Source organism: Ipomoea nil, unplaced genomic scaffold, assembly GCF_001879475.1.
Source record: "Ipomoea nil cultivar Tokyo-kokei standard unplaced genomic scaffold, Asagao_1.1 scaffold3213, whole genome shotgun sequence".
Lineage (NCBI taxonomy): Eukaryota > Viridiplantae > Streptophyta > Magnoliopsida > Solanales > Convolvulaceae > Ipomoea > Ipomoea nil.
The window spans coordinates 108152-123009 of record NW_017619641.1 but is presented as its reverse complement, the minus strand read 5'-3'; the positions used below and the strand labels follow the sequence as shown (position 1 = coordinate 123009).

Here is a 14858-nt window from a genome sequence, read left to right as displayed (position 1 = left end):
AGGTAGAATTAAAACCTTTACCTCCAAATCTCCGGTATGCTTTTCTTGGCTCTAACTCTACTTACCCGGTGATTATTAATTCTTCTTTGCACAATGATGAAATTGATAAATTGCTTAATGTGCTTAGAAAACATAGGAGGGTAATTGGGTACACAATTGGGGATTTGATTGGCATTGATCCTAAGTATTGCATGCATAGAATCTATTTAGAGGACAATGCCAAGCCCATTGTGGAGCCCCTTAGGAGATTGAATCCTAACTTGAAAGATGTGGTAAAGAAAGAGATTTTAAAGTTGCTTGAGGCCGACATTATATACCCTATTTCGGATAGCAAGTGGGTTAGTCCCATACATGTTGTTCCGAAAAAGGGCGGTATAACGGTCATTGAAAATGAGAATAATGAGTTGATTCCTACTAGACTTGTTACCGGGCACCGAATGTGCATTGATTATAGAAAATTGAACAAGTCTACTAGGAAGGATCACTACCCCCTCCCATTTATTGACCAATTGCTTGAAAGAATGTCCAAAAACGAATATTTTTGCTTCTTAGATGGATTTTCAGGATATTTTCAGATTTCTATCCACCCCGAGGATCAAGAGATGACCACGTTCACATGCCAATATGGCACCTTTGCCTTTAAAAGGATGTCATTTGGTTTGTGTAACGCGCCGGCCACTTTCCAAAGATGCATGATGGCTATTTTCTCCGAGTTGGTGGAGGAGATCATGGAGGTGTTCATGGATGACTTCTCCGTTTATGGGAAGTCATTTGATGAATGTTTAATCAATCTTGACAAAGTTTTGTGTAGGTGCCAAGAGGTGAATATCGTGCTAAATTGGGAGAAGTGCCATTTCATGGCAACCGAAGGAATAGTTCTTGGGCACAAGGTCTCGGCAAGAGGAATTGAGGTGGACCCGGCAAAGATAGAAGTCATATCAAAATTGCCACCGCCGGCCACCGTTAAGGGAGTGAGGAGTTTTCTTGGGCATGCCGGGTTCTATAGAAGATTCATAAAAGACTTTTCCAAGCTTGCAAAGCCCCTTACTCATTTGCTTGCCAAAGATGTGAATTTTGACTTTGATGAGTCTTGCCTTGTAGCGTTTGACAAGTTGAAGGAGGCTCTATGCCATGCTCCCATCATTCAACCCCCCGATTGGAGTTTACCGTTTGAGTTAATGTGTGATGCAAGTGACTATGCGGTTGGGGCGGTGTTGTGCCAAAAGAGGAACCGAAGCTACCATGTGATCCACTATGCAAGCCATACGCTTGATGAAGCCCAAGTGAATTATGCAACAACCGAGAAGGAGCTTCTAGCGGTGGTGTTTGCCATGGACAAATTTCGATCTTATCTCATGGGAAGCAAGGTGATAGTTCACACCGATCATGCGGCTTTGAAGTACTTGTTCCAAAAGAAAGATGCCAAGCCAAGGTTGATCCGTTGGGTTCTTCTTCTTCAAGAGTTTGATTTGGAAATAAGAGACAAAAAAGGCTCCGAGAATGTTGTGGCAGACCACCTTTCAAGACTTGAAGGGCACAAGGAAAATGAGTTGCCCATTGATGACTCATTCAAGGGAGAAACACTTTTCATTTTGAGTGAATTAGGAAGAAATTATGTGCCTTGGTTCGCGGACATTGTGAATTACCTTGTGAGCGGGTACATCCCAAAGGATTTCAATTTCAACAAGAAAAAGAGATTTTTGCATGATGTGAGAGATTACTTTTGGGATGAGCCCCTATTGTTTAAGAGATGTGCCGATGGAATTGTGAGAAGGTGCATACCGGAGGAGGAATTTCTAAGTGTTTTGAGCCATTGCCACTCTTCACCATATGGAGGACACATGAGTGCCGACCGCACGGCTCTAAAAGTGCTACAATCCGGTTTATTTTGGCCTACTTTGTTTGCTACCGCTAGAGAATTTGTGCGTAAGTGTGACAATTGCCAAAGGACCGGCAACATTGGAAGAAGACATGAGATGCCTCAAAAGGGTATACTTGAAGTGGAGTTGTTTGATGTGTGGGGGATGGACTTCATGGGTCCGTTTCCTCCTTCTTTTGGGAATGAGTATATCCTTGTAGCGGTGGATTATGTGTCCAAGTGGGTAGAAGCAATTGCAACTCCGAGGAATGACTCAAAGACCGTGCTCAAGTTTGTCAAGAAGAATATATTCTCCCGGTTTGGCATGCCAAGAGCTTTCATAACCGACAATGGCACACATTTTTGCAACAAGCTTTTGGAGAAACTTCTTCTCAAATATGGTATTCATCACCGGCTCTCTACGCCCTACCATTCACAAACTTGTGGGCAAGTAGAGTTGGCCAATAGGGAAATCAAATCTATTCTTGAAAAGGTGGTGAGTCCAACAAGAAAGGATTGGTCTTTGAAGCTAGATGATGCACTATGGGCCCTAAGGACCGCATTCAAGACTCCTATTGGTGTTTCCCCGTTTAAACTTGTGTTCGGGAAGTCATGTCATTTGCCGGTTGAGTATGAACACAAGGCATATTGGGCAGTTTCAAGGTTGAATTTGGATGAGGACTCGGCAAGAGAGAAGAGGTTGTTACACTTGAATGAGCTTGAGGAGTTCCGGATGGATGCCTATGAGAATGCAAGGATCTACAAGGAAAGGACCAAGTATTTTCATGATAAGAGAATTTTGAGGAGGAACTTTGAACCGGGTGACCAAGTGCTACTATATAATTCAAGACTCAAGTTGTTTCCCGGTAAACTCAAGTCGAGGTGGTCGGGCCCTTTCCGGGTAGTGGAACATTACCCATCGGGCGCCGTTTCAATTGTGGCTAAGTCGGGAGATCCTTTTATGGTGAATGGGCAAAGGTTGAAGCTCTTCAATGAGCCGGAATTCAAAGAAAAGGAGGCTAATGTGGTTTGGGATCTCTTCTATCCCTCATATACTTGAACACCAAAGGTCAAGTCGAGCTAGCGACGTTAAACGTAGCGCTTCATGGGAGGCACCCCATGTTATCTTTCATTTTATAACACTTTACTTTCTTCTCTATTTTTCTTTACACTTTTATTTTTGATATATCATGCTCTCACTTGTGCTTATTGTGCTACCATTTCTCCCTTGTGCTTTATTTTCTTTTACATCGAGGACGATGTAATTTCTAAGTGTGGGGGGTGGACAAAATATTGGAGGGAAAATTTTGAAATTTTGAAACTTTTTGAAACCTTGCTTGGATGAGTCATTGTGCATAATGTTGGGTAAATTTCTCATCTTTGCTTGAAGTTGTGATCACTCCCTCTTTGTTGGTTTGTGGTTTGATTTGGTGGTGCTTGTTGCGATGCAATTTGTGATTGATGATTTGAGGTATAACACATGATTGATCTATTCTCTTGCCAATTGCCTTGTTAACCACTTAATAAATGAATAAATTTTTGATCTTGTGTGTTATGCTTTGCTAGTGAAGGCTTATGTGAGATTCCGGTCATGGTTGTTTTGCTAGAACTTGCCTCATTACTCTCCAAGTGAAGTCTAAGATTTGCATGTTTAGAAATGATTTAGGCCATTTTTGTTTAGCCTGAGCCTTTCAAGCCTACCCTTTACACATGTGTTTACCACTAGTTGTCCCCGTTGAGCCTTTTGTGTTTGTTTAATAAGTGCTAAGCACTTGTCCCTTCATTGTGATTGTTTTTCCTTGTGTTAACCCTCATCATTTAACCCTTAACCCCTAGCCAAAATATTTCCCTCCACCCTTGAGAGAATAGAGCATTTATTCTTTTTCTTTGAAGAGATCTTTATTGGAGCTTGTTTTGTTAGCAATCCTCTTGATAATTTTGTCTAAGTGTGGGGGTATTGGTTCATGGAACAAGTTTGTTTATTGTTTTGCAATGAAAGGAAAGAAAAGAAAAAAAAATAATGATGAGAATATTGAAAAAAAAATGTCATGAAAAAAGAGATGAAATGAGAAAAATGAAAAGAAAAGGAAGAAGAATAAAAGTTTGAAGCTTGATTCTAGTTTGTGTTGAAAGTTGTACTCAACCCCCACTACTTTAGAGTGTTGCTTTATGTTCCATTGTAAATTGCTCCTTAGTTTATAAATGTCATATCTCTTCTAGCCTCAATTGTGAATAAATGTGAAGTTCTCTCCTTTGTTTATTTCCATACCCCTTCTTTGTTAACCATTCACCCTTAGCCCCATTACAAGCCTAATAAAGACCTATTTGATCTTAGCATGCAATCTTGGAGTTGAACTAGTGGGAGTATGAAGGGCAAGCCTATGGAATCTCATTCAAAGCCAAGTTTTGCATAATCTCAACTTAGTATTGTGCACACTTGATCCTCACACACTTTAATAATTTTGGTGCTTGGTTATTGGCTTGAGAATGGAACTTGTGTGGGATGCTAAAATGATTCTTGAAAGAAGTTGTGTTGTAGCAAGTCGGTTTGTGGATTGATAAGTTGTTCAAGTTGGGAGTGTGATCAATTTCATTGCTTGGATGGTAATTTGTCTTGACTTTGCTTGAGGACAAGCAAATGTTTAAGTGTGGGGGAGTTGATAAGTGCATTTATGTCAATATTTTTACCCCTTGTATAGACATATTTTGTGTGACAAACACTTTGATTTTATGCAAAGAAGTGTCTTAATTCCTTTGTTTATATCTTTTGATGCATAGTGTAGAGTGCAGGCAATTGTGTGCTTTTGAGGTATTTTGGATGAATTTGGAGTCAATGAGAGCCAACTATGAAGCTATGGAGATGGATGCAAAACTTCCAAAGGAGTCTAGGGTGGTTCTTTCAATGGTCTTGGTCATGTGGGCAAACCAAAGCAAAAGAGAAGCAAGCGACCATGCAATTGCAATTCCCGACCTGCACGTTGACGTCATGGTTTTTGGACCATATCTCAAGCTAAAAACATCCAAATTAAGTGATTCTTGCACCATTTGAAAGAAGACTCGAAGATCTACAACTTTCATGAAGACACCGAAGCCTAATTCTGAAGACAAAAGGGTCAAAATTAGCCTGCAAGTCGAAGTTCTGTTGCAGATCAGCGCTCGACGCGTCGAGAATTACTCTCGACGCGTCGAATCCTGGCAGAATGTTTCTGTAATTTCTCCACGCGTCGAGAATTACGCTCCACGCGTCGAGCAGCCCATCTCTGTTTCTTTTGACTGCGTTATAACTCATTTTTTGGAGAGAGGAGTGAGGTTAGAACCCTAGATAGCAAGAACTCGTTTTCCTTTCATTTCCTTAGCTTAGATTAGTCTAGTATTTCATCTCTAACTCTTCTACAAAGCTTGTAATCATGGATTGGAGTGAGATTCAACCACAAAATCTTCATCTTCAATAGAGAAGCTTCTTACTCTTCTTCTTAAGCTTTTGTGCAATGTTTATGATATTTTCTTGTGCTTTGTTGTTATTTATGCTTATGAAGTGTGAGTAGTTCGTTTTTGGGCTTGGATTAGGGTGATATTGCTAACCTAGATGCTAAATAGGTGATCATTGCATAAGGGGGAAGAACCCTAACCTAGGGTTCATTTGTTTGAGTGGGTTTTATGTTTAATCTTGCTAATATTTGGTACGTAACTCTTATTAGCTTGCTTTTGGATAGTTTTTCTCCACAATGAAAGTTGGGGGAAGAATTTAAGCCTCTCCTTTCTCTAAACCCATTTTCTTTCTATGAAAATAGGGAAGAATTGGGGGCCTAAATGCTTATGTGCTTTAAGAGCTAGGAATTGATACACCATGAAAGTGGGGCAATCCTTGCTCTAATCCTTGTTCTTTAGCTTATGAAAATGGCTTTTAGCTAGGATTTTTATGTGCTTTGCCCTTATGTTCCCTTGGTTAATGTTCTCCCCTAATCCCTAAGTTGTTAAAGCATCTAGAAGGCAACATCCCCTAATTTGAGCCCATCTTTTATCATTGTGATTACTTGTGTTTAAATTGCATTGTCTTAACTAGATTTTTAGCCTTTAATTGTTGACATTGCCCAACCATGAATTTGAATTTGCTTGGATTCTTGTGGGTTCCAATACTTTGGTGCCTAGAACTTTAGTTGTCACTCAAGTACGTGCCATAGTCCCAATCCCTTGCGGAACGACAATTTACACCCGTATACTCACCACCTCTTTCCCGTACATCATTGACTGCGAAATATTGCCGGATTTTACATTTTAGGGGCAAAATCGTCATCCCAAGGAAAGATATTCAATATCTAAACAAAAGAAAAATCATGTTAAGAGAAATATAAGAGTTTGGCAATCGTCGATGCTATAAATCTCATAGATCTGTGTCTAGTTTCTGTCCGTCTTCTCAATTATTCTCATCGATCAAACACCTATAGATATGATTTTAGAGTGATTTTGTTTAGATTTGAAGATGTTTCCTTGGGATGACGATTTTACCCCTAAAAATATAAAATCCGGCAATATTTCGTCGTCAATTTGGTTGAAAGGACCAAAATTGATTAAAACAACAAAGTTAGGCACCAAAATTGAAAACTTTTAAAGTTGTGCACCAAAAGTGATAGATCCTCTAAAGTCGTGGGACCAAAACTGAAATTAATTCAATACGGAAACTATCTAAGAAAAAATTTCACAAGTCAAATTGCTTCATTCCAATACAAATGTTATTCTTAGCTTATTGTTATTCATCAAAGAATATTATGAAAAAATTAATTATTTAAAATATTAAAATTATCTCTTATTTCTTTAGTTATTATTTAGTAAATTTGAAAAATATTATTAAATTAGTTATTTAAAATATTCAAGTATGCTCAAATATTCCTTATGGTAAGTTGAAACCATCAACTAATTAAAACATAATATACTTAAAATAAAAAAAAAAATTAGAATTTCAACCCCAACTGAACTAGTCGGGCAGTGAACTTAATTGTAAGTTGTGACCTCATCAACTTCCAGTTCAATCATTATTACATGGACCATGGTCCACGCAGTGATATGGACCACAAATAAAAAAATATATTTTTAATATATTAAAAATACATTATTTGTGTACGTAAAATACATTATTTGAAAGTATATTATTTGAGTACTGAAAGTATATTATTTTATATACTATCAAATAATGTACATTCGGTACACAAATAATGTACTTTTAGTATATTAAAAATGTACTTTATATTCATGGTCCATACAATAATTTGCTTTCCAATTGGGCACCGGTCAATTAACTTATCAGTTGGGCCAGTCAACTAGGACTTGCTTAGATTGGTTTATCTCCTTAGGCACGCAAATTATGCTATGGACTCGTGTCCACAATGCATTGTGGACACGAGTCCAAAACGACGTCGTTTTCAGGGAAAACGTGGCATTCCAGTTTAAAAAAAAAATTGATTTTGTCTCGCCGTTAACAGCGTTATTCGTTTGTGGATTTATGAATGTATAGTTATGGAATTATGAATGTACAGTTATGGAATTATGAACACAGAGCTCTGACATTATGAACTTACAATTATGAACATATAATGATAAAATTATAAACATAGAGCTCTAAAATTGTGAACATAGAGCTTCGAAAATTATGAATTTGCAGTTATTGAATTATGAATGTACAGTTACGAAATTATGAATGTACAGTTATGGAAGTATGAGTGTACAGTTATGCAATTATGAATGTACAGTTATGGAATTATGAACACAGAGCTCTGACATTATGAACTTACAATTATGAACATATAGTAATAAAATTATAAACATATGCTCCTATAACAAAGTGGTCTGAAATTTTTTTTTAAAAAAAATGGTAGAAGATAACGGTGCCACTAACGGCACCGTTACCATGTCCACAATGCATACTGGACACGAGTCCATAGCATAACGATTGCCTCAGGCAAGGATGGACTTCACCTAATGGACACCTTAAGTAACGACCTCTATTTGATAAAATTAAATTATTTATCCACAAATTACATTATATAATTTCATTAAATAATAATCCTATGATAAGACATCTACAAACTATAATTGATTAACATTTTGTAGGGGAAAAAAAAAAGATTTTGTGTGTCTGGTGAGGGTTAAAGAAACACTAACAGGCAGCGTGTACGAGAAGACCTTGTATTGGGTTTTGGCCAGGTCGTTATCTCTAATTAAGCTTAATATATTGTTTTAGTTTTTTAAAGTTTAACTATTCCTATTTGGATTATGTATATAGAAGGGCTACTATTTTGCCCCCAAGTGGCACAATTTCGTGCCTTGATTTCTCACCTTTGACTAAATACGTTACTTCAAAATTGACTAATGTGTAATGAATATATTGAAAATGGGGCAAATTCAACATGGACAAGCAAAGCAAGAAGGACTCAGGTAGACCTAGGCCCCGGGATCAACCCGTGCTTGACCCGGGTTGCCTAAGCCCTGGTCGGACCCCTTGGGCCTCAGCCATGGCCATGGTACTCGGCTTGGGCTTTGGCCCAAGCCTTGGCCAAGCCCTAGGCAGGTCTCGGCTAGGGGCCTCGGCCGGCTAGCCTGGAGGCCCGGTCAGGAAATCGGGCGTGGTCAAAGGTTGTTGCAACAGTCCCTTCCTTTTTAGAAGGGGTGGGTGGGGGGGGGGGGGGAGGAGGGAGGGGTTAGGAGGCTTTAGTATAAATAGACTATTAAGATATGTTCTCTTGTCTAAACAACTATTGTAATAGTATTACACCTACGTTGTAACCGTCTTACTATCAATACAAGATTATCTCCGCGATATACATCCTTGCCTTTTTCATATTTTTATATCGTTTTTTTTGCCATTTACCGTATTGACCTTATTCTTTTATTATCAGGATTGTTAATTCGGATCACCCGAATTAATTAAATCCATCATTGACCATCAACAATTTTTTATTTTTTTTACAATTCAAATTTTCCGGTCGGGACTACATCTTGAACTCACCCCAGACACATGAAAGAAAAAAATTGAACCAATCTAGTTTCGAGAAGCTATACCAAACTGTACACTTTTGACACAAAAAGCATATTCCAAACCTCCATACTGCTAGAAACAACCGTTACGTGAGACTTCTCGTATGTTGGGTGCATCCTCGAACCCACTACCTCCCACTTAGAAGAGCAACTTGGTACCAGTGAATCACAAAATCCTTAATTGGTAGTTATTATATAATTTAAAAGTAATATAAAATTGACATAATATTTGAAGAATACTTATATTCCCATGTAAAAGGATGGGTAAACAGAAGATGGTCAACTTTTGGGTGAAAGGTCGTATGCACCCTTGGAAGTAGTAAACTCTATGAAACCTTAGACGTCACGGCAAACTAACCCAGTCAGACACCAAACCAAGCATTGAGCAGGAGAATATGTCATCTTTAAAGAATATCATTTTCAGTTGTATGAAACAAAAAAAGAATGTTTCCTTGTCCCCTATTACAACATACACAAAACAACAACACCAAAAAATCACTAAAAAAATTTTGAATCATAGATAACATTAATATTGGGATGTTTGGTAAATAACTATTAGCTTATAGCTCTTAGTTAATTGAGTTAGTGTGTTTGATTAGTTGTTAGCATTAACTGATTGTAGAAAAGTGTTTGATAAATTAGTTGTTAGCTGATAATTGATTACATACAAAATGACTTTTTTCAAAAAGTTGATCGAAAAACTTTTTGAATTTTAACATTTTAGAATAATAAGTTGTTACAAAAAGCTAAAAGGCTAACTAATCAAACACTCGTATTGATTGTATAACAGAATTGTCTGATAAACTAACTATGTTACCAAACAGACCTATATATACAACTCCCAACATATATAAATACACCCTCAAATCTCAATTATATACTCCAACAACTCTTCTCTTCTTCACTTGCTCAACTCAGTGATCATATCATACATTGCTGTCAATATAATGGAAATTCACTTCCAGCAGCAACATGAAGATGAGATTTTCTCATCATTACAGAAAGTAACCAAATCCATCGAAAGCGGGTGGAACAAACAACGCCACGGCAAGAACAAGGGCAAGAAGAAATTTGTTGGGGTGAGGCAGAGGGCTTCGGGGAGATGGGTGGCGGAGATCAAAGACACGACACAGAAGATCAGGATGTGGCTAGGGACTTATGACAGCGCAGAAGAAGCTGCACGCGCCTATGATGAGGCTGCCTTCCTTCTCCGCGCTTCAAGAAGCACTCGCACAAACTTTGAAACCATTGCCCCACCAGACTCGGACTCTCCTTTGGCCTCCAGGATCAGAAGCCTTCTTAGCAGCAAGAAGAGTAGTGCAAAGCTGCAGAGAATTGGACAGTTTTCTTCCTCCTCCTCCTCTACAACAGCAGCTACAGAAAATCAAGACACAAAAATTTCATCATCAGATGAGGCTTTGGACTTTGGCTATGATGATGAGATTCGAGAAAGCGATCATAACACTTACAAACCTGATGCTACTTCTTCTTCTATGAGTTTGCTGCAGTCATGGAGTTTTGAACAAGGACTGGAATTTGCTCAACAAATGATTGATATACCCAATACAGAAGGTGAAGTAATAGTGGGATTCTCAGAATTTGAAAGAATGAAAGTTGAAAGATCAATTTCAGCTTCTCTATATGCAGTGCACGGTGTGCACGAGTATATGCAAGCTATGGCTATCAATCATCCCTCCCAAACCCAAACTCTTTGGGATCTCCCACCTTTCTTCTCCTAAACTTATATTATTTCACTATCACTTTCTACTTAGCTTCTCTTGTTTAAAACACCTCAAGAAACATTGACCTTGTTTGGTAATATACTTAACTTATCAGTCAATTTTGACTTGGTTAAACATCCAATATAAGTGTTTGATTAATTAGCTTTTTGTAACAGCTTATTATTACAAAACGCTAAATTCAAAAAACTGCTCAAAATAACTTTTTTGATAAGTTTTTTGTGGATATCCTAATTTATCAAACATCTTTCTACAATTAGTAAGCTAATGCTATCAACTAATCAAACTCACTAATCCAATCAGCTAACAGCTATAAGCTAATTACCAAACACCCTCATTATCTGTACTACTTTACAATTGGTTCTTATATGTAAACAAAAACAAACTTCAGTGACAACTTCGAGGTAACCTGAATTAAAAACATGTGTGAATCCAGTAAACCGATCGGAAAGATGTGAAGAAAATAAAAATTAAAAGGAAAATGTAAAGAGACGAAGAAGCATTCATAAAGTCATTTAATTACTAATACGAACCATCATGGTAATTCAAATCATGGTAATTCAAATTGACTACTGGAACACACAAGAATACAAGTATGAATACAAGGATATACCGAGTAATAATTTGCAACATGGTACAATAGACAAGACAGATTTGTTGTTGTCACTGTCCTCGACTTGCAATACTTTAGTAGTCTTCCCCTTCTTCTTCTTCATCGACACCCTCTGCTCCAACTTCCTCGTAGTCCTTCTCAAGGGCAGCAAGATCTTCACGGGCTTCTGAGAACTCGCCTTCCTCCATACCCTCACCCACATACCAATGGACAAAGGCACGCTTGGAATACATAAGGTCAAATTTGTGGTCAATTCGGGAGAAGACCTCAGCCACAGCAGTGTTGTTGCTGATCATGCACACTGCACGCTGCACACGGGCAAGGTCACCTCCAGGAACCACTGTCGGGGGCTGATAGTTGATGCCACACTTGAAACCCGTAGGGCACCTGAAGAGTCCATATCAATTCACATGACACCTCAAATTTAACGGTTCCGTGACTGTGAGATTCATTCAGAATAGAATATAAACTTACCAATCAACAAACTGAACAGTCCTCTTTGTCTTAATGGTAGCAACAGCAGAATTGACATCCTTTGGGACAACATCTCCACGGTACATCAAACAACATGCCATGTATTTACCATGTCTTGGATCACACTTTGCCATCATGCTTGACGGTTCAAAAACAGCATTCGTAATCTCAGGAACAGACAACTGTTCGTGATAAGCCTTGGCAGACGAGATAACAGGAGCATAAGAAGAAAGCATGAAATGGATACGTGGATAAGGTACAAGGTTAGTTTGGAACTCGGTGATGTCAACATTAATGGCTCCATCAAACCTCAAAGAAGTTGTCAAAGATGAGATGATTTGAGAAATTAAACGGTTCAGGTTTGTGTAAGTTGGCCTTTCAATGTCTAGGGCTCTCCTGCATATGTCATATATTGCTTCATTGTCCAAAAGCACAACAACATCTGTGTGTTCTAGGAGGGAATGAGTAGATAAGACGCTGTTGTATGGCTCAACAACGGCAGTTGATACCTGCATGTTCAGAATACATAACCAACTTTAAAACTCTAAGAAGACAGCTGATTGAGTTTAGAGGAATAAAAATAATTAAACTTGTAGATTGATAATAATTCCTAGAAGATGTTAACTAAGCAGGAAATATAAGCCTTAGCCAGGCATCCAATGTTCCAGTGCCCTCTTTTCTTTACCTAGTCAGAATGAACCTTTTGATTGTTCTCAAATAAATTTATCTTTTTCTGATATTTTAATTTTCATATTTTTAATTTATTTGGAATTGAGACTCTTTTCCCAACCAGATGGAATCGGGTAATCTTTATAAGTAATTTAGTGAATTTTCCAAACTTAATCCTTTGTTAAAAGAGCATACATAATCTCATAATTCACAAAATCATGGCTAAGACTACCTGCGGAGATGGAAATATGGTAAATCCGAGTTTTGATTTCTTTCCATAATCTACAGACAAACGCTCCAGAAGCAAGGATCCTAAACCAGAACCTGTGCCACCACCAACAGCATTAAAGACCAGGAATCCTTGCAAACCAGTGCAATTGTCAGCTAATTTTCTCACTCTATCAAGGCACAGATCAACAATATCTTTCCCCACTGCAAAGCATATCAAACAAAAACAAGTCAAAATTTCAACCCAAAAATAAAAAATTAAAAAAAATTAAAAATTAATCACATTCTTTATCTACAGAAATAGAAAGGTACCTGTATAATGTCCTCTCGCAAAGTTGTTGGCTGCATCCTCCTTACCAGATATAAGTTGCTCGGGATGAAACAGTTGTCTGTATGCCCCACTTCTCACTTCATCCACAACAGTAGGCTCAAGATCAACAAATACAGCTCTAGGCACATGTTTGCCTGAACCAGTTTCACTAAAGAAGGTGTTGAAAGAATCATTTGCAATACCAACTGATGTGTCACTGCAAGCAAAAAAGTAAAGGTAATAATCATAATCCATTATAAGTTTTACACAATGCCTGACAAAATGCAAGATTAAATAGAAAATAAGTGAGAGAACAAAATTAGTGAGAAGACAGCAATTGTCAGTGAGAATTTCCTATTTCCATATCCAAAATTGAACTATATTTCCATATCCAAAATATGATTTCCAAATTGAACATGATAAGAACATACTCGTAGACTTATAGACTCATAGTTGATTATTCTTCCCTTTTATATTTCAATATCAGGTCCAAACTCCAAATGCATGCCCAGGAACACAGTTATGCATAAGTATATTCCTCATTTGATATGCAAATTACTCTTGAAAATTGTAAGAAATGAACACCACTAAATAATTATTCATAATATATCCTATATTCAAATGCCACAACCGAGAATATCCATGAATTAACCAACCTTGCCACAATGAGTTAATTTCAATTTGGGCTCTATTTATAGTGACAATTGCAGATATAATTCATGACTTTTAATTTTGACATATTTAGTCCTCTATCTTCAAAATTTTTCCACATTCAGTCCGAAACACCACCACTTGCAAAATGGTGGAGTTTGGAGAAATGTCCACAAAGTGAGGGAATTTAAGACATTTTAACTAAATGTGGAACAATTTTGCATGTAGAGGAATATTTGTGTCAAAATTGAAAGTTTGGAATAGATCTAAAATTGTCACAGTACTTGAGAGAGAAAAAATGGAATCATTCCTTATTAAATATTAATCAATAGCTAGACAAGTTCAATTATTAAATGAAGCCAATTGTACATTACTTTGAGAAGGAAAAAAAAAAAAAAATAGGTGAGCAATTAAATTAATGAATTTTATTCTAAACCAATCATTTCCTAAAAATCAAAATGTACAAAACAATAAGACAATAATGCACCAACAGGTCACATCACAAACTAAGTACCGCAATATAACCAAAATTAAAAGCCAGACAAGCAACTAAAGAAGTATATCTGCAATTCATCATCCTCCAGATTCCAGAAAAGGAAAACAAAAAAAGCAGGAAAACATGAAATAATACGGAGTACAAGACACTTTCCAATCAAATAATTTTTTTTTAGAGTTGTAGACTACCAATCCGACGAAAATTCACAAAATGAAAACGCAATTTGGTAAAATTGGAACCCAAAAAAAAAAAAAAAAAAAAGGAGAGGAAAAGTTAAAATCACCTAGGCATCATGCCGTCGGGTTGAATGCCATGCTCAAGGCAATAGAGCTCCCAGCAGGCATTGCCGACCTGAATTCCGGCCTGGCCGATATGTACGCTGATGATCTCTCTCATCTCTCTCTCTCTCTCTCTCTTTCTGCTGAGACCGAATTTGCAGACGGATCGAGAGAGATTTGGATACTGGATAGATACTATAAGTCTATAATATATCTTTAAACCAAAAAAAAAAAGGAAAATTGGTAATTATTTATCACGTGGCTGTGCCTATGAAGTGTTTATGAACTGAATTTGATATGAATCTGGAGTCCGGAGATGGTATCAGGGGGTCCACCAGCTTTTAATTGGGTCGATACAGCTGGAAATAGTTGTCCATAATCCATAGCCCACCTGTTTGGCCCGATTAATGAAATGGACCGAGCCGGACACCACGTGATGCAATTGTTATACCATGGATAAGGAATCATATTATATTGTGATCTTTAATTTAATCTAAAAATTATGTAACTACA

At 37.4% G+C, this 14858-nt stretch overlaps 2 protein-coding genes across 2 annotated transcripts; one reads left to right on the top strand and one right to left on the bottom strand.

Moving 5' to 3' along the window:
- The first annotated feature begins 9691 nt into the window (after nucleotides 1–9691).
- Nucleotides 9692–11023, top strand: LOC109168710 (ethylene-responsive transcription factor RAP2-11-like). Its single transcript, XM_019317691.1, has 2 exons — nucleotides 9692–10687; nucleotides 10962–11023. The coding sequence occupies exon 1, from the start codon at nucleotides 9835–9837 to the stop codon at nucleotides 10624–10626; it is 792 nt and encodes a 263-aa protein (XP_019173236.1). The 5' UTR covers nucleotides 9692–9834; the 3' UTR covers nucleotides 10627–10687; nucleotides 10962–11023.
- A 103-nt stretch (nucleotides 11024–11126) lies between these two features.
- On the bottom strand, nucleotides 11127–14578 carry LOC109168709 (tubulin alpha-3 chain-like). The gene is made up of 5 exons (XM_019317690.1): nucleotides 14351–14578; nucleotides 12923–13137; nucleotides 12615–12814; nucleotides 11714–12222; nucleotides 11127–11626 (listed from the first exon to the last, which is right to left on the bottom strand). The coding sequence occupies exons 1-5, from the start codon at nucleotides 14461–14463 to the stop codon at nucleotides 11314–11316; spliced, it is 1350 nt and encodes a 449-aa protein (XP_019173235.1). The 5' UTR covers nucleotides 14464–14578; the 3' UTR covers nucleotides 11127–11313.
- Nucleotides 14579–14858: the final 280 nt, after the last annotated feature.

What these genes read in the sequence shown, in the direction of transcription:
- LOC109168710 (XM_019317691.1), top strand. Translation starts at nt 9,835, where the DNA reads ATGGAAATTCACTTCCAGCAGCAACATGAAGATGAGATTTTCTCATCA.
- LOC109168709 (XM_019317690.1), bottom strand. Translation starts at nt 14,463, where the DNA reads ATGAGAGAGATCATCAGCGTACATATCGGCCAGGCCGGAATTCAGGTC. An exon ending in CCCGACGGCATGATGCCTAG is followed by an intron (nt 13,138 to 14,350) that starts GTGATTTTAACT and finishes TTTTGCTTGCAG; the next exon opens with TGACACATCAGTTGGTATTG. An exon ending in ACTGTTCAGTTTGTTGATTG is followed by an intron (nt 11,627 to 11,713) that starts GTAAGTTTATAT and finishes TGGACTCTTCAG; the next exon opens with GTGCCCTACGGGTTTCAAGT.